At 53.5% G+C, this 20,094-nt stretch overlaps 1 protein-coding gene across 2 annotated transcripts in view; it reads right to left on the minus strand.

Moving 5' to 3' along the window:
• Window positions 1–20,094, minus strand: part of LOC111844386 (reticulon-1-A-like) — a 35,402-nt gene that overhangs the window by 1,331 nt on the left and 13,977 nt on the right. Inside the window, exons 2-7 of one of the 2 annotated variants that reach the window (XM_023812824.2) lie at window positions 19,139–19,669; window positions 16,919–17,566; window positions 1,566–1,773; window positions 1,341–1,479; window positions 617–686; window positions 69–115 (exon numbers count right to left, since the gene is read on the minus strand). In XM_023812824.2, coding sequence (XP_023668592.2) covers window positions 69–115; window positions 617–686; window positions 1,341–1,479; window positions 1,566–1,773; window positions 16,919–17,566; window positions 19,139–19,669 — 1,643 coding nt within the window. Of the gene's footprint in view, window positions 1–68; window positions 116–616; window positions 687–1,340; window positions 1,480–1,565; window positions 1,774–6,776; window positions 6,938–16,918; window positions 17,567–19,138; window positions 19,670–20,094 lie in introns of those variants that run through there. The other variant, XM_023812826.2, reaches the window with a different exon arrangement.

Genomic DNA, 20,094 nt, shown 5'->3' on the forward strand with positions numbered 1-20,094 from the left:
GTGAAGCCTGAGTCTGCAATCCCACAGCTGGCCTGCAGGGGGCAGGTGGTAACAAGATTTACCCCCACCTGGTATTTCTCATAGACCACCGGCATGGAGAACATGGACACCACCGCTGAGGAAAGGCAGGGGAGAAGAAGTCACAGCATTAATATCTTCATCTTGATGACAACCAGGCAAAGGTGATTCATACTCCTCCACATTGTAATGATTGTTTAACTAAATACTTGTACAACCCACTGTTTAATCAATATTTAGGTTAGAGTATAGCACAGAGTACACATCAGTATATGTCCCAGTATATAGGTCAGAGTATAGCACAGAATACATATTGATATACAACCCAGTATATAGGTCAGAGTATTGCACATTGTACATGCCAGTGTATAGCCTAGTATATGTCAGAGTATAGCACAGAATACATACTGTACTAGTATATCAACCAGTATACTACAGGTCAGAGTACAGCACAGAGTAAGTTCTGGTATTTAGTCCAGTATACAGGTAAAAGTATAGTGCAGAGCACATACAGTACTGGTATATAGCCCAGTATATAGGTCAGGGTATAGTGCTGTGTGTAGCCCAGTGCAGAGCCCAAGATCCTGTGGTTCCTCACCCATGATGAGCAGGGTCAGGCCGTTGAAGAGCGCCCCCACGTAGGTAAGCAGCCACATGAGCACAGCGAACTGAAAGAGCACCACTCTCTTAGTACTGCACTCTGATTGGTGGATATGTCACACAGTCACACAAAAAAGTGTGTGTGTTTTATGTTTATTACCAAATTTGTTATCAAATGTCCCCCACAATGTGATAAAAGCCTGCTATTTTCACATTGTGGGGACCATTTGTCAGGTCCCCACAAAGATCTGTGAATGCAGTCAAAAAACTAAGAATACCAAAATTCTCTTATTTTGTTGGGTTACTTATGGTTAGGGCTGGGTAGTGGTTAAGGTTATCATGTTGGTATTAGAGTTTTCCCCATAGAAATGAGAGTCCCCACAAAGACATAACTGCAAACCTATGTGTGTGTTTGTGTGTGTCTGTGTTTGTGTGTGCGTGTGTTTATGTGTGTGTATGTGTGTCTGTGTGCATGTGTGTGTTTGTGTGTCTGTGTGTTTGTGTGTGTGTCTGTGTGTGCGTGTGTCTGTTTCTGTGTGTTTGTGTGCATGTGTGTGTGTGTGTGTGTGTTTGTGTGTCTGTGTGTTTGTGTGCGTGTCTGTGTGTTTGTGTGTGTGTGTGTATGTGTGTGTGTGTGTCTGTGTGTTTGTGTGCGTGTCTGTGTGTGCGTGTGTGTGTGTGTATGTGTGTGTGTGTGTATGTGCTCCAGACACCTGCCTGACCTTGAGAGAGTCCACCAGGTCCTGCACAAGGAAAAGACGACGCAGTTCCTTCAGGCTGCTGTTCAGGTAGTGCTGTGCTGTCTCGGCGTACCTCTGCATCTGCTCCGGGGACAGTGCCACCTCCATCTCCAGGTACGCCCTGGCCAGGGGCATGCAGGCTGTCAATGCACGCACAAACAATACAGGCACACGCGGGGGGGGGGGGGGAACCATGCAGCCACTCACTTGAAGGGGTGTCCCTCGTCAGTCTTCTGCACGGCCTGCAGCACGGACTTGTAGACCCTGAAGCTGATGGTGGTGGAGAGGGCGGCCAGGGCCAGGTAGGCCATCACACTGACTACGCTGAACTGGGTGAGCGAGAGCAGCAGCAACAGCATGGCACTCAACAGGAGGCCCGTCTGTTTCACATCCCGCCAGTACAGAAGCTTCACGGCTGCAGCGAGACACAAAGAAGGGGGCGAGCTCAGGGCCCTGGGCGGGGCTATCACACACCAGTGGTGGGGAGCGAGCACAGGGCCCTGGGGCGGGGCTATCACACACCAGTGGTGGGGAGCGAGCTCAGGGCCCCGAGGGCAGGGCTATCACACACCAGTGGTGGGGAGCGAGCTCAGGGCCCTGGGGCGGGGCTATCACACACCAGTGGTGGGGAGCGAGCTCAGGGCCCTGGGGGGCGGGGCTATCACACACCAGTGGTGGGGAGCGAGCTCAGGGCCCTGGGGCGGGGCTATCACACACCAGTGGTGGGGAGCGAGCTCAGGGCCCTGGGGCGGGGCTATCACACACCAGTGGTGGGGAGCGAGCGCAGGGCCCTGGGGCGGGGCTATCACACACCAGTGGTGGGGAGCGAGCTCAGGGCCCCAAGGGCAGGGCTATCACACACCAGTGGTGGGGAGCGAGCTCAGGGCCCCGGGGCGGGGCTATCACACACTAGTGGTGGGGAGCGAGCTCAGAGTCCCGGGGCGGGGCTATCACACACCAGTGGTGGGGAGCAATCTCAGGGCCCCAGGGTGGGGCTATCACACACCAGTGGTGGGGAGCAATCTCAGGGCCCCAGGGTGGGGCTATCACACACCAGTGGTGGGGAGTGAGCTCAGGGCCCCACGGCGGGGCTATCACACACCAGTGGTGGGGAGCGAGCTCAGGGCCCCGGGGCGGGGCTATCACACACCAGTGGTGGGGAGCAATCTCAGGGCCCCGAGGGCAGGGCTATCACACACCAGTGGTGGGGAGCAAGGTCAGGGCAGGTTTATCACACACAGGTCTAAACCACTTCCTGCTCTAAACCACTTCTTATTGGATACTTCAGCAATTCCTGTTGGATTAAGCTAAGAGCCTGATGTTACACTAAGAGGCCAACTGTTCCTGAGGCCTCCACCTAACAAGCTGTGTGAAGGTGGCCTCACACCGGGCATCAGTCACAAGTCTTTGCATTTTTCCATGTTTCCATCCATGTTTCCATCCTTGGAAGCCAGACCAAGCTACAGTACAGAGAGCCCCGGGAGCTTAGCCCCGTTGTTACCATGATGCCTAGTAACCCACAGCGCTGCCTCAATGAGGCCTCATAGGCTTCCAGCTCTCTGCCTCCCCCCCTCACTCCCTCCCTCCTCTCTTCATCCCACATGTACTTTCTTGCTCTCTCTCTGTCCTCCTGTACCCTCCCTTCATCTCTCCATCCTGCATGACCTCTCTCTCTCTCTCTCTCTCTCTATTGTGTTGTACCCTCCATCTCCCCATTGCCCCATACCCACAATGCATTGCATCAGCATGTGAGCTACAGGACATAGACTGAGACAGTTTCCTGCTTCTCATTAACCCCAATAATCAGATTCAGTCAACCGAAATAATCAATCACTCAAGCTAACAAATCACATCATGCCAGTCATGTCTATAGCTAATGAATCCCCCATCCATAACTAATCAATCTCTTCTGTAACCTAACATGGCCGCGTGATGGTCTACACAGAGCATTGGCCAAAGGATGGAGCTACACCCTCACACCCTTCTGAGCACAGAAGCTGGTCACTGACCATGGCTGGACTAGGACACTGGTGCTCCACAAAGCAAACTGACCCATGGCTGAGGTCTGATTGGATGAAATCATGGCCGAGTTCTGACTGGATGGAGCCAAGGTCGAGTTCTGATTGGAGGGAACCACAGCTAAGATCCGATTGGATGGAGTCATGACTGAGGTCTGAATGGATGGAGCCATAGCTGAGCGCCGTTCTGACCCAGCAGGAGCTGAGCACTCAGTGATCAGCATCATGGCTGAGCTTTAACTGGGTTATGCAGAGCTGCTCTGGGATTCAAAGACACAGCTAGTATATCACTGATAGAGCTCAAATGCAAATTTGGTACATGCTGCTCTCTTAAACGTCCACCATAAGACAAACGGCTGCTGGGTTCAGAAGACACAGAGCAGACATAATATAGGCTGAAATTCACACAGGAACTGCAATTGATGCAGCCAGAAACAGGGGCACAAGCGTCATCAGCAAGCACCAGCTAACCCTGTGTGAGTACAATCACCATAAGAGCACAGAGCAGACGGACAAACACAGGATTCCGTAACCATGGAGACCTGGCCCTGGCTCCTCCCACCCACAGCTCAGAGCAACGCATAGCAGAGCGAAAGGGGCACGTTTGATCCCTACCTTCACACAGAGACATACGAGACCAGGGAGCTCATGGCAAATGTAGCTTCAGAGGGTGCAGAAGCACCAGGGAGGCCCCCCCAGGGCAAAGCAACGACACCCGGCTTTCACAAGAGCCAGAGATGCTGCCAGCACGAGAAGGAGCAATTAGAAAGGTCTTTCCGGAAGGCCATGTGAAGATCTGAAGCTTGTAATGACCAAACCAGCTGTTTTCTTTATGAGGTGCCTATTGCAGGGGTCCAGTGTGTCTCCTATGGGGCCAGCAGGGAAGAGCTGCGTGGAAAACTGCAACCTTCACCCAGAACAAGGTGGCGTTGGAATATACTTGCTGAAACCGGCCAGTGTAAGCTGACCAGCTCTGCACGAGGGGGCACAGCTAGAGGTGACCGTGCTGCTATGAACACTGTCCGTCCTCAGGACAGGCAGAGAGCTCAGGACGCCTCCGCACCGTCCCTGCGGTGCAGCAGCCAGAGCCCGAATGCTAACAGCACAGTGGCGATATTCAGCAGCGGCGCAGCTCTGTGCGGCATGCAGAGCATCTGACCTGCTACGCTGAGCCAGGAGCCCAATGGCTCAAAGCAGGCAGGAGGTGGCGCTCAGGTTATATAAAGAATCAGATTTACCAAATACTAAAGTTTTTAAGTTTTTTAAGCTATACAATTTTATCAATGCTGCCCATTTGTAAATGAAGATCACAGTCTTTAAGTGTAAAGCTTTATTGTCACTGCGAGATGAGGGATTTGGCTCTTAGTGCAAGAATCACACATACAAATAGTGTGAAAGAAGAGATTAGGGCAGAGCAGAACATCTGAGTGTGATCCCCTAAGGTAACCAGCAGTGTGCTTCTGCGCAGTCCTGACGCTACACGAGGCACATCTGCATGCCACCTCACTCACACTGGGCAGAGCTGACATCATCTCTGTGTTCCTCGACCAGCTCCCCCACAACACCCATGGATTTCAGCTGTGCCATTTTGGGCAGCATCACAGCCAGTCTTTCCCCTGGGAAGCTCTGCAGCACGCCTGGCCAGCTGCACCGCATCTCAGAGGTGCCTGCACAGCTGCAGCATGCCTCACAGGTGTCTGCGCAGGACATCGCAGGCCATGGGAGCCGTTAACGGAGAGCCAAAGTAGGCGCTCACACCTCAGAACCTCACATCTCAGAACCTCACATCTCAGAACCTTCCAGACTCACCTACATTAAACTCTCAACTAGGTACAAAACAGACATTTAATAACATTTAACTAAAATAAAATTATAAATATAAACAGAATTAAATCTATGGTTACATATTATTCATATTTTTTTTCAAGAAGTAACAAAAAGAAAGGCAAGAAAAATCCACCTTTCGGTCTCCTGTGACGTCCTCAAACAGCAGGCGAGCATGAAGGACGTCTATCCCGGCTAATGCTTCTTCTCCATCTCACACCAGCACCCATGACCTCCTCTGGTCTTTGCTTTTTGACAGCTTATCAGTTTGACAGCTAGCCAATCATGCGCTAGCATTTAATGTGGGTAGAACCGGCCAAAGGTCACCAAGGTCTCACAAGAGCAGCCCTGAGCTGCAGCCTGTATTTCTGCAACATCGCATTACATGCATTTCAGCAGACTGCTGTGGGTGACTTGTTTACTGGATGCACACTTTGAACACAGGCTCCTGAGAGAAGGTTTGTGCAATTTGAGGGGTCAGAATGATGGAACCGTAGCAGTGCTGTAGCTCCCAGCCGCAGTACAGCTCCAGGCAACACAGAACAGCTGCCAAACCCTGAAGACCAAATGGACCAACATCTGCTTCGCAGCCTGAACCTACAACCTTGTACTCACCAGTCTGGTCCTGTGACCAGGTCCATGCACAGGTGGGAATGTCGATTACCAGGCGCCCTGATCCGGTCACCAGAAAGTACTAGCAAAAGCTCAGGGACGGAGCCCAGTTTGTAATCCAAACATCACATTAACTGTAACTGGATCTCAAAAGGTTCACACGGCGGAAGCCTAAGTGCTGTAGAAACAGGTAACATATGGGGGGTGAGGGGGGGCAGCTGGCCGGTCAATAGACAGCTAGTTATCAGGCACACAAAGACCCCCAAAATACACACACACATCCCATGTGCCCGCAGAAATACAGGCTCGCTCTCAAGTGACAAGCTGAAGCACAGAGACGAACACAGGCTCCAGGGGGGCAGGGGGGGGGGCAGCCGACAGCACCTCCTCCGGGCTTCAGTGATGGTAAGCATCGCCGTCAGCGTCTCAGAGCCCCGGGGGGGGGGGGGGCTGCTGAACTACAGCCGCCCAGCCCTGACTCAGCACATCTGACCTGGTCACATGATCAACGAAAATGAGAGGACAGGTGAACAGGACACCGGATCGCCAAACCAGCCACCCCCGCAGAGAAGGCTAGCAGTGGGGGGGGGGACCCCCCACTTCCCTGCATGGAATGTTCCAGGCCACCTCCTGCCATGCGACAGCCAGCCACATCCAGCCGAACCATCTCACCTAAGAGCCCCATGCCGCTTTGCCATGGCGATAACCAGGGTGGGGGGGGCACTGCACACAATAGGTCCCCCGACAGAAGGCAGCCGTGGATGTGGATGCCATCAGCTGGAGCGGCTTGGATCCCTAATCCCCAGCCCCCATCCTGCAGCCCCCAGCCCCCCCCATCCTGCAGCCCCCAGCCCCCCCCCATCCTGCAGCCCCCAGCCCCGCTCCCTTTGTCTCTTGCTACCGCTGCCTCACCCACCCCAGACACTCACACGCACACACACACACACGCGCGTGCATACAGTACCCTGGCACTTCCAGTTGCTCCAGAGGCACGGGGGTTGGGTGGAGTCGGCGACGGTCTGCATGCTGGAGCACAGGAGAGCGAGGCAGGCTGAGCCAGAGTGGACCGGGCTGAGCGGAGCGCAGTACAGCTGAAGCGTCTGGCTGCCTCACTGAGCACACGGGCGGGCAGGGAGGGGGGGGCTGGGGGAGGGGCCTCGCTACGCGGAGAGCGGGGGGGGGGGGGGTGTGGAGGGGAGCAAGAGGAAGGAGAACAGCGGAGAGGATGACAGATGGTGGGGGGGGGGGGGGGGGGGGTCAGGGGAAAGTGGGGCAGGGAGAACAACAGGATGGCAGGCGGGAGGAGGGGGGCAGTGGGTGGGGGCTGGGAGCAAGAAGGGAGAGAGAGACAGGGAAGGGGGGGTGACTGTCAGCCGGAGGGCGGGGCTCAGAATGAGAGCAGAATAGAAACAGGCACAGCCTCCACTGCAGCCAATGAGAAGCAGAATATAACATGCACAGCCTCCACTGCAGCCAATGAGAAGCAGAATATAACATGCACAGCCTCCACTGCAGCCAATGAGAAGCAGACTATAAACAGGCACAGCCTCCACTGCAGCCAATGAGAAGCATCACTGCTTCATACATACAGCCACAGACCTCCATCATCAACACATACAGACCCAAATACCTACAGCACCAACACACAGCCACAGACCTCCAGCACCGACACACAGCCACAGACCTCCAGCACCAGCACACGCAGCCACAGACCTCCATCACCGACACATAGACCCACACACCTACAGCACCAACACACACAGCCACAGACCTCCATCACCGACACATAGACCCACACACCTACAGCACCAACACACACAGCCACAGACCTCCATCACCGACACATAGACCCACACACCTACAGCACCAACACACACAGCCACAGACCTCCATCACCGACACATAGACCCACACACCTACAGCACCAACATACACAGCCACAGACCACCATCACCTACACAGCTACAGCACCCCAAACATACACATGGTCAGGCAGCTACAGAACTCCATCACTGACAAACACAAAGCCACAGACCTCCATCACCTACACTTACACAGCCACAAATCTCCTTCCTCAACACACACAGCCACAGACCTCCATCACCGACACACAGCCATGACAGCACCCTAAGCACAGCCTGTGTGTTGAGCAGCAGATAACGACACCACCCCTCCACCTGCTGTCCGTCACACAGACTTCATGCCACTAATGAGTCTCACGCAGAGCCATCAGATGCTATTCCACACTGGCAGCCAAATCAGAGGTAACGAGACACTAGGAGAGTCCATGCAGGACGGTGTCACGTGACATAATCCCCCCTGCCCTGCCTCCTGGTTGACAATGCAGTTGCAGCTAAGCCCCACACGTACAGTGAACCAGTGCTGATGGCTCAGACACACTGCTCCTTCCAGCCTTTGGAACCCAGTGCGTTGTGTAATATTCAGCGTAGGTTGCACTCACGCCCTTAAGCAATATGGCACAGTCTGCTGTGGCAGATCATGACATGGCTCGTGAAAAATCGTATTTTATCCAACCTGTTTTTCATTCCACCACCAGGGGTCTCCCCCCAGCAAATGAGCAGAGCCAAACGCTGAAGTATCACAAGCCAAGTGAAGCTGCAGACAGGACGCCCACTTCTCATTGGCTGCTTGCTGTCCTGACAAAACTGAAAAATCAGGGCGCTGACAGTAAAGTGGGCCGATCGCCTGAGTGCAGGCTGCAGTCACCACGGCAACCAAACGGGTTTGGGGGATGGCACACATGCTGCAGTGCTGCCAGTCAGTTGCAGGACACACATACACACACACACACACAAATACAGGTATTTCAGAAATGCCAGTTTGCTTCACTGCATCTCTGCAAATGCAAATGCCACAAGAATAGCAAAAGTGGGACTCGAACCCTGACCCTGGAGGGGTGAGGTTACCCCCCACACTGCCATTCCAGGAAGATCAGATACAGCCCATAGGTAAAAGAAGACACACAATGTGCTTGCTGTTAAGGGGCAGTAAGTGTGGAGCAGAGGGGAACAGCCACAGTGCTGAGATAGAGACCCCTAAACCTGCAGCTGTGAGCGGCTGGGAGCTGCCGCCTCATCCCCACGGCTCCGCTGCTGCACCCATCTCTGTTCCCATAGAGACGGGAAGGGAGAACCAACAGAGCAGGTCTCCATGGCAACTCAACGCATCAATCCCCAGCTGTCAGCATGCCAGCTAAACAGCTGCTCTGATGTCAGACGACGGCGCTCCTGCCCTGGGGGGTTTGAACCCCACAGCTGTCAGTCCTCGGTGCATATGGGCTCCAACCTTCTAAAACCCTGGAAGCACTGATGCAGAGCAGGAAGCCTCTGCTCTTTGTACGCTGCGGTACATTCATGAGCTCAGTGGGAGACGGGGGAGGTCGCTCAGGCCTGCCGGCTGGGGTCCAGTCCCCAGTAGTCTGACAGCAGCACGGGCACACAGACGCGTACACACACCCCCACATGAGTTACAGCACTGCTGACACTCAAAGATGCACCAGAAATTGTACTACTGCAGGAAAAACCTGCTGCTCATCTGATTCCTGCATCTGAAGCCTCTGCTGCACACCTTTTTTAACTTTTGAAGCAGCAAACCATTAATCATCAACTGAATCATCACCTAAAACAGGAACCATGAAGCAGTGCAGGCCGTGGAGGTTCTGGAGATGAGCCTGGCTTTAAACGGCACACCTACGCCCTGCCTGAGCCAACCCCCAGCTCCCTTCAGCCATTAACAGCTGCCCCTTATCCTTCCTGCTTGGTGGAGGACCAAAGACTCTCCCTGTAAGCCACTGGAATTGGGCCCCTCGCTCAGACAGGCAGCCAAACACAGTTAAGTGGACAAAGCGAGGAGGAGACCCCAGCAAATCACACACCGGGGATACCCAGCATGACTGCTCAGGATCGCCATAGAAACGGAGCAGGCACCAAGGTGTTACTCGCGGAGTAACTGCCACCCAAACAGCAGCCATCCAGTGCTGAGTTGGGGGTGAGGCATGCACTCTGTGAGCAATCTGGGAATGGCGCTCACATGCGACCCCACCCTCTGCCTCACCCTTTTAGAAGGTTATTCTGCAGGCTGACAGTGACGGTGACGGTGACAGGATTTTGGCCACTGTCACTTTTTCGGTTTGATGGCTGAAATGACAGCAAGAGCAGAAACACCAGCAGTTACAACACAGCGACACAGCGCTAACCTGAAGGGAAAGGCCAGCAGGTACGACGCAGCACTAACGTGAAGGGAAAGTCCAGCAGGTACCACACAGCGCTAACCTGAAGAGAAAGGCCAGCAGGTATGACACAGCGCTAATCTGAAGGGAAAGGCCAGCAGGTACGACGCAGCACTAACGTGAAGGGAAAGGCCAGCAGGTACGACGCAGCACTAACGTGAAGGGAAAGGCCAGCAGGTACGACGCAGCACTAACGTGAAGGGAAAGGCCAGCAGGTACGACGCAGCGCTAACGTGAAGGGAAAGGCCAGCAGGTACGACGCAGCACTAACGTGAAGGGAAAGGCCAGCAGGTACGACGCAGCGCTAACGTGAAGGGAAAGGCCAGCAGGTACGACGCAGCACTAACGTGAAGGGAAAGGCCAGCAGGTACGACGCAGCACTAACGTGAAGGGAAAGGCCAGCAGGTACGACACAGCGCTAATCTGAAGAGAAAGTCCAGCAGGTACAACACAGCGCTAACCTGAAGAGAAAGGCCAGCAGGTATGACGCAGCGCTAATCTGAAGGGAAAGGCCAGCAGGTACGACGCAGCACTAACGTGAAGGGAAAGGCCAGCAGGTACGACGCAGCACTAACGTGAAGGGAAAGGCCAGCAGGTACGACGCAGCACTAACGTGAAGGGAAAGGCCAGCAGGTACAACACAGCGCTAATCTGAAGAGAAAGTCCAGCAGGTACAACACAGCGCTAACCTGAAGAGAAAGGCCAGCAGGTATGACACAGCGCTAATCTGAAGGGAAAGGCCAGCAGGTACGACACAGCACTAACGTGAAGGGAATGGCCAGCAGGTACGACGCAGTGCTAACGTGAAGGGAAAGGCCAGCAGGTACGACGCAGTGCTAACCTGAAGAGAAAGGCCAGCAGGTATGACACAGCGACGCAGCGCTAATCTGAAGGGAAAGGCCAGCAGGTACGACGCAGCACTAACGTGAAGGGAAAGGCCAGCAGGTACGACGCAGCACTAACGTGAAGGGAAAGGCCAGCAGGTACAACACAGCGCTAATCTGAAGAGAAAGTCCAGCAGGTACAACACAGCGCTAACCTGAAGAGAAAGGCCAGCAGGTATGACACAGCGACGCAGCGCTAATCTAAAGGGAAAGGCCAGCAGGTACGACGCAGCACTAACGTGAAGGGAAAGGCCAGCAGGTACGACGCAGTGCTAACGTGAAGGGAAAGGCCAGCAGGTACGACGCAGTGCTAACCTGAAGAGAAAGGCCAGCAGGTATGACACAGCGACGCAGTGCTAATCTGAAGGGAAAGGCCAGCAGGTACTACGCAGCACTAACGTGAAGGGAAAGGCCAGCAGGTACGACGCAGCACTAACGTGAAGGGAAAGGCCAGCAGGTACAACACAGCGCTAATCTGAAGAGAAAGTCCAGCAGGTACAACACAGCGCTAATCTGAAGGGAAAGGCCAGCAGGTACGACGCAGCGCTAACGTGAAGGGAAAGGCCAGCAGGTACGACGCAGCGCTAACCTGAAGAGAAAGGCCAGCAGGTACGACGCAGCGCTAATCTGAAGGGAAAGGCCAGCAGGTACGACGCAGCACTAACGTGAAGGGAAAGGCCAGCAGGTACAACACAGCGCTAACGTGAAGGGAAAGGCCAGCAGGTACGACGCAGCGCTAACCTGAAGAGAAAGGCCAGCAGGTACGACGCAGCGCTAACGTGAAGGGAAAGGCCAGCAGGTACGACGCAGCGCTAACGTGAAGGGAAAGGCCAGCAGGTACGACGCAGCGCTAACGTGAAGGGAAAGGCCAGCAGGTACGACGCAGCGCTAACGTGAAGGGAAAGGCCAGCAGGTACGACGCAGCGCTAACGTGAAGGGAAAGGCCAGCAGGTACGACGCAGCGAAGCAGTGCTAACCTGAAAAGAAAGGCCAGCAGGTACGACGCAGTGCTAACGTGAAGAGAAAGGCCAGCAGGTACGACGCAGCGCTAACGCGAAGGGAAATGCCAGCAGGTACGACGCAGTGCTAACGCGAAGGGAACGTGAGCCTTGGAGGTGAGCTTGTTGCCTTTGGGGTTAGGGTGCCTCATGGTTCCTGGACTGGGCATCATGATCCCTGTGATCCCACAGAAAGTTATATAGGATGGATGGATGGATGGATGGATGAACTTAGTGTTCATCAATCTGTGAACTCACTATTTTGTTTTGAAATCTAGTCCCTTTTCTTTGTTAAAAAAAACTGGCCTCTTAAAGTCTACTTAAATGCCATGCAATTCCAGCCCAGAGCTCTCTAGCGATGCCAAATGGGCCATGAGCGTTTTTCTTTGGATGAGAAGTCAGGAGTCCAGGGACCTTTTCAGCAGCCACACAGGTGCACGCTGAGGTTAGGAGGGGCGTGTACAGGCACCGCGGTTAGGAGGAGCGTGAACAGGCACCGCGCCCCGGTTAGGAGGGGCGTGAACAGGCACCGCGCCCCGGTTAGGAGGGGCGTGAACAGGCGGCGCGGCGCGGTTAGGAGGGGCGTGAACAGGCACCGCGCCCCGGTTAGGAGGGGCGTGAACAGGCACCGCGCCCCGGTTAGGAGGGGCGTGAACAGGCGGCGCGCCCCGGTTAGGAGGGGCGTGAACAGGCGGCGCGCCGCGGTTAGGAGGGTCGTGAACAGGCGCCGCGCCGCGGTTAGGAGGGGCGTGAACAGGCGCCGCACGGTTAGGAGGGGCGTGAACAGGCGCCGCGCCGAGGTTAGGAGGGGCGTGAACAGGCGCCGCGCCGCGGTTAGGAGGGGTGTGAACAGGCGCCACACGGTTAGGAGGGGCGTGAACAGGCACCGCGCCGCGGTTAGGAGGGGCGTGAACAGGCGGCGCGCCGAGGTTTGGAGGGGTGTGAACAGGCGCCGCGCCGAGGTTTGGAGGAGCGTGAACAGGCGGCGTGCCGAGGTTAGGAGGGGCGTGAACAGGCGTCGCGCCGAGGTTTGGAGGAGCGTGAACAGGCGCCGCGCCGAGGTTAGGAGGGGCGTGAACAGGCGCCGCGCCGAGGTTTGGAGGGGCGTGAACATGCGCCGCGCCGAGGTTTGGAGGGGCGTGAACATGCGCCGCGCCGAGGTTAGGAGGGGCGTGAACAGGCGCCGCGCCGAGGTTTGGAGGGGCGTGAACAGGCGCCGCGCCGAGGTTTGGAGGGGCGTGAACAGGCGCCGCGCCGAGGTTAGGAGGGGCGTGAACAGGCGCCGCGCCGAGGTTAGGAGGGGCGTGAACAGGCGCCGCGCCGAGGTTTGGAGGGGCGTGAACATGCGCCGCGCTGGAGACTGGCTTCATAGCGCTCTGCACCCTCAGACTGCATGCTGTGTAAAGAGATTGTGTTCCAGCAGCTGATGTTTTAAGCTCACAGAAGGACAGCGAATGCTGGCTGGGAGTCAAGCGGCGATCCCTGCATTTGCGGCTAACGTGCCGTGAAAATATCCGTGTCAGACTGAGCCTGTGAATGAAAGTTGAGGCTTGCCTGGGAAGAACCTGCGCTCCTTTTCTTCTGCTCCTTTTAAGGCAGGTGGCTCCAAAGGTCACACGTTTCCGAAGGTGTGAAGCAGGTCAGCAAGACAGGAAGAAACTCACATACAGCGGCTGCTGCACCAAGTCACAGCATCAGTATCAGTAGCTGAGGATGGTGGCAGCACAGCAACAGCACAGCAACAGCACAGCATAAACGAAGAGCAGGTTCAGACGCCTACCAGCGTAGCACATGCTTAGCAGCAATCCGGGACACAGGCTGACCTGCAATGCACTGCATCCCACTGCATGACTCTCCTGCGTCTCAAAGCTGGATCACCTGCCTGCCTTTTTGGTGCCCCTGATCTTCAAATGCGTCACAAGAATTTCAAAGTGGGTAAAGGGGATTTCACCCACCAGCCCCGTGGCATCGCTGGCTATGTCTTCTTAATAATTAGCAACAAAAAGTATGAAAAAGTAAAAATGTTCTCCTAAAAACGGCTCTTGTCTGCCCGGGATCTGAATGAAAATAATAGCTTTTTGTAAACAGTGCTTGCAGGGCCCTGAGTTGTGAAAATGTTTTTACAATCTGCCATTTCAGACCTGAATGACTCATTATGCACTCTCACCAGGCATCCAGAAAAAGGAATTATCACTCTTCTTTGTGACAACTCTACTGCTGATGTGTGTTTTCCAAGGTAACAAGGACAGGTGTGGACAAGCTGTGCTTTCAACATCTTACCACTAGAGGGCAGCAAACACTAACCAAATAACTCTGAGCCCTACAGAAGTAATATTATCTTGCTACATTGCGATCCACTAAGCCTGTGTGTTTCAGTCCCTTCATATATCTCACTTGGACTGAATTTTTCAAAATGAATGCAGTCTGAATCCTCGTAAATTCCACAGTAAAATACATTAGAACTGGACTTTGCCTTAAGCTAATAGGATTTCTTTTTGTAAATGACACTGCAATCACAGTAACCTGCACTTACTCCTACAGCACTGCATATTTGACTTATTAACTCTTCTAATTGTTCTCAAAATGGTCATTATACCTGTGATTAATCATGAAGATGCAGCACAAACACTTTGTGGAATATAAAGCATAATATTAACCATTATCGTCCACCCACCCAATACGATCTGAGTCAGTATAAACGCTGTAAAATGGCATAAATGTATGACTTGCTCATATATACGGAAGCACTTAGTTGCTAAAAATAGCATCCATTTCCCATACAGCTTACCCAGTAGAGTGAGCCTATTCCAGGAAGGAGAGGGCATGAGGCAGGAGGCTCTCAGGAGCAGATGCCAGGCCACCAGAATGTCTATGCTGATTAGTGACACAAACACTTCACCGATAGACTGACACCTTACTGGAACCTTAGTATTACAGCATTCATATGGTCCACAGATAACCAATCCAGGTGGCACCAGTGGCCCTGACTCTCAGCGAGTTCCCTCTGCTTGCCTCTCATGAACTAATATTTAGTCAAAAAGATCAGAAGACACATAAACACCCAAAAGCGAAACATCCACCTCCGTATTTCATGGGGGTGTCGTACGATGGGCCGATCTGCCCACTGAGGAGAGCATCAAGCTAGAACGTTCCGAAAAGAGGTCAAGAGATATAAGCAAACGTAGCACAGGACAAAGCGCCCACGGCACGCTGCAGGAGTGCAGAGGAGGAGCATCCTCACAGGTTCTGCGACCTCACAGGTACTGCGACCTCACAGGTTCCGCGACCTCACAGGTACCGCGACCTCACAGGTTCCGCGACCTCACAGGTTCCGCGACCCCACAGGTTCCGCGACCTCACAGGTACTGCGACCTCACAGGTTCCGCGACCTCACAGGTACCGCAACCTCACAGGTTCCGCGACCTCACAGGTACCGAGGCAGCTCTGATAACCTGCAGGACGAGGAGGGAGCAGAGGCTCATAGCATGCGAGTCCATGCATAAAGGTTCATGCAAACCTAAGACACATGACAATCAGCAAGGAAAAGCACCCATAAGATGGGTGCGTGACGTGCATCACAAATGCTAAAAGTACTGTTACATAAGAAAAATATATACACCACCGTTCAAAAGTTTGGGGTCACTTACAAATTTCTTTGTTTTCCATGAAAACATACATGAAATGAGTTTGAATAGGAAATATAGCTAAATAAATAGGAAATAGTCATTGAAAAAGTTAGAAATAATCAATTGTGTTCTTCAAACTTTGTTTTGTCAGAGATTCGTCCATGTGCAGCACTGACAGCCTTGTAGATCTTGCCCATTCCAGATGTCAGTTTGCTGAGGTAATCTGATTAGATTTCACCCCGTGCTTCTGGAAGCATCTCCCACAAGTTGGACTGGCTTGATGGGCACTTCTTACGTACCATTCAGTCAAGCTGCTTCCATAACGGCTCGATGGAGCTGAGATCTGGTGACTGTGCTGCCCACTTCTCACATGGAGTAGCCTTCATTTCTCAGAACAAGAACAGACTGACGAGTTTGAGAGAAAGTTCTTTGTTTCTGACCATTTTGAGCTTGCAATCGAACCCACAACTGTTGATGCTGCATTCAACTAGTCCAAAGAAGGTCAGTTTCATTGCTTCTTTAATCAGCACAACAATTTTCATCTGTGCTAACATGATTGCAAAATGGTTTTCTAAAGATCAATTAACCTTTTAATGATAAACTTGCATTAGCAAACACAACATTCCACTGGAACACAGGACTAATTGCTGCTGATAATGGGCCTCTGTACACCTATGTAAATATTCCATTAAAAACAGCCATTTCCAGCCATGATGCTCATTTACAGCGTTAACAATGTCAACACAGTATTTATGATGAATCTGATGTTATATAAAAGGACAAAAAGCAAGAAGAGTTCTAAGTGACCCCAAACTTTTGAAGAGTAGTGTATATACAAACAAAGGCAGAATCAGTCAAAACTACCACAATACCACAAGCTAACAAGAGAGAGAGAGAGAGAGAGAGAGACCTTAATCTTCAGGGACCAGTGAGAAGGTCCGCAGCTTCCATGGGGAAGCTCTTTCTCGACTCGAGCAAAAGCAGCATTTGCTTTCTGCTCTGGTTATTCTCAGTCCTCGTCGCCGTCTGAGGACTGTGACTGACACAGTGAATCGCAGCTGCTTGTTCTGAGAAGCACCATATGGCTTTTCCTGACTCTGCCCCCAAGGCCCCCCATGTTCAGCTCAGCAGTACCTATAGCACTGCTCATACCTTCTGTAAGGGATTTAAATCCATACTTTATTCTTACAGGGTGAAAAGGGGGGGGGGGGGCTTAACCTCAGCTGCACACCATGGGTCAGACTCCCCCGTGGTGCAGCTGATATGCTAATGTTAGCCGTGCATAGTGAGTGTGACTGTGCATATGTGCTGCATGCGGGTTGATGTAGCTGTTCGCTCGGCATTCCCACCTGTCTGCCGATCCAGGCTCTGCAAGAAGGCTGGAACCGAGGCCCTTCTGTCTGAGCCCGTCCTGGTCTGGCTGGTCCGCCTCTGCTTCACGGCCTTTTCCTCCACTGGGGGCTGCTCCACTCGCACTGTCGTGGTTACCGTGGCGGCGGGAGGCGTGGCCTCCACCACATCTCTTCGGATAGCAGTGACGTGGCCCACGTTGGGGGTAGGAGCAGCGCAGGAGTCAGGTGGGAATGGTTTATGTGCAGAGATGGGGGACGGAGGCGAGGCAGCCCGTCTGGGCTGGGCTTTTTCGGCGGGGGGACGGGGGGCCACACGCTGCTTAATGGGACTCTCATCACAGGGCTCCAGGATCAGCTCGCTGTCCAGCTCTGCCTCCCTCTCCTCCCGAAGGATGCTGTACTGGATGGGAGGTGGGGGGGGAGCAGGGCTCGGGGCTCCTGCAGGGGCGGGGCTGGGGTGCGGAGTGCTGGCCGGCCCTTGGCGAGGTGGGGGCGGCTCCTCCAACACCAGCTCGATCTCAGAGTCACCTGACTCTATGCTGCTGTCCTCCCGGTCCTGGGAGTCTGGCTGTGTAGCGGTGCTGCTCGGCAGGGGACTTTCCTCACTGGCCTGCAGCTCGAAATCCAAGGGAGAGTCTGCCTCCTCTGTGAGGAGAGGGAAAGGAATGAGGGAAGAAGAGGAAGGGAAAGAGGAAAAGGATAAAGGGGAAGAGGAATGAGAAAAAGAAGAGGGAGAAGAAGAAAAGAAAAAATAGGAAGGGGAAGAGGAAAAGGATAAAGGGGAAGAGGAATGAGAAAAAGAAGAGGGAGAGGAAGAAAAGGAAAAATAGGCAGGGGAAGAGGAAAAAGGAAAAAGAAGAATGGGAATGGGAAGAGGCAGTGGATGAGGAATTGGAAAAAGAGTAACAGGAAAAGGTAATGGTGAGCCAGAGAGAGACACTGCACCAGCATGACTGTGGGCTGCCATGTGACCTGTGTTACTGTGAGCCCACTGCAACCCCCCCCCCCCACACACACACATACAAACACACACAAAGGCAAGATTCAAACCCCAAGAATGTTACCCACAGCAAACCACACACAGGCAGCAGGGAGGGGATTCAATCGCCATGCATGTTACCCACTGCAAATCCCACACATAGACAACGGAGGGGGGGTTCAAACCCTAAGCATGTTACCCACTGCAAATCCCACACACAGACAACGGAGGGGGGTTCAAACCCTAAGCATGTTACCCACTGCAAATCCCACACATAGACAACGGAGGGGGGGTTCAAACCCTAAGCATGTTACCCACTGCAAATCCCACACACAGACAACGGAGGGGGGTTCAAACCCTAAGCATGTTACCCACTGCAAATCCCACACACAGACAACGGAGGGGGGTTCAAACCCTAAGCATGTTACCCACTGCAAATCCCACACACAGACAACGGAGGGGGGTTCAAACCCTAAGCATGTTACCCACTGCAAATCCCACACACAGACAACGGAGGGGGGTTCAAACCCTAAGCATGTTACCCACTGCAAATCCCACACACAGACAACGGAGGGGGGTTCAAACCCTAAGCATGTTACCCACTGCAAATCCCACACTCAAACAACGGAGGGGGGTTCAAACCCTAAGCATGTTACCCACTGCAAATCCCACACACAGACAACGGAGGGGGGTTCAAACCCTAAGCATGTTACCCACTGCAAATCCCACACACACACAACGGAGGGGGGGTTCAAACCCTAAGCATGTTACCCACTGCAAATCCCACACACAGACAATGGAGGGGGGTTCAAACCCTAAGCATGTTACCCACTGCAAGTCCCACACACAGACAACGGAGGGGGGTTCAAACCCTAAGCATGTTACCCACTGCAAATCCCACACACAGACAACGGAGGGGGGTTCAAACCCTAAGCATGTTACCCACTGCAAATCCCACTGTCCATAAATTCTGTCACTGTTACTCTCCTTGCTTCCCGGCTGTTCTTTTTCCTGTTCATTATTTTTCCTTATTCCTCTCCCTGCTTCCTGTCACTGTTACTCTACCTGCTTCCTGGTTTATTATTCTTCCTCGTTCCTGTCACTGACCAATCAGTGACATGTGCTGTGCTGAGTGACATATTACCTGTTTTGCTCTATACAACAATATTCATGGCCTATATTTAAATTTGTTCTGTGTTGTAGGAGGGAACATCACAGAAAGGTCTGTGGCTATTCACCTGTAGGGGGCGTGGACGAGCCATGGCTGTCCTCATCCGGCTCTGACAGGGTGACGGTAGGCACGCCCATCACACCTACACTGAGGATGCTCTCCCGCTCTGACACCAGAGGGCGGCGCTGCTGTGTGATCCCGGCTGCAAGGGCCTCCATCGTGGGGGTGGGGCCGGTGGTAGCTGGGGCAACCGGGGTCTTCGTCAGGTCCCTTCCATAGGGGTCCTTGTCCAGCAGGATGTCGGAGGCGGCGGCGCTGACCCGCTCCCAGTCATCCAGGGCCAGCGGCTGGCCCACCAGCGGATCCTTCCGGCAGCTGATGTCCATGTAGTTGTAAGCTTCTGTCTTGCCCGACTCCAGCAGGTCCCGGGCAACGTCGATGGGGTCGCTGGGGGTCATCTCGATGCCCGAGTCAATGCTGAACATGCCCTGCGATTCCAGGCCAGCGATTCGGTCGCCCAGCGGACTAGTCTTCTGCTCCTCACGCTTTACCCCCCCGGGGAGATGGGACACCTCCTGCTGGAAGGAGTAGCTCTGGCCTGAGAAAGAGGAGGTGAAAAGATCACTCTCAGTTTTGGGGGATGTCCTCACTGGACCTCCTGCTGAAAGTGAGACACATCAAGGATGCCTGGGAATCGGGAGACGGCACCAAAGCACCTCACTGATATGCATGATCACAGAAGGTTGGGGACAAGATGCTTAATGTGTCCTTCAAAGTGTCTCCATACCCTGCTTGGATAGTGTTAGTGACTCCTGAGGAGAGCAGGACCACACCAAGTATCTCGTTCTTTGAATCACTAAGTGACAGGCTCTGAGAGGGGTGCTGCACACACTCACACACAAACTCACACTCTATCTGCAGTGAGCTGCCAATGACCATCCAAGAAGATCACGGATCCACCAGGCAGTCTACCTCCAGTGATTACAGCTTCTTAAACATTGTCCATCTTTCCTGTGCTGTTTT

Source organism: Paramormyrops kingsleyae, chromosome 19 (genome assembly GCF_048594095.1).
Source record: "Paramormyrops kingsleyae isolate MSU_618 chromosome 19, PKINGS_0.4, whole genome shotgun sequence".
Classification (NCBI taxonomy): domain Eukaryota; kingdom Metazoa; phylum Chordata; class Actinopteri; order Osteoglossiformes; family Mormyridae; genus Paramormyrops; species Paramormyrops kingsleyae.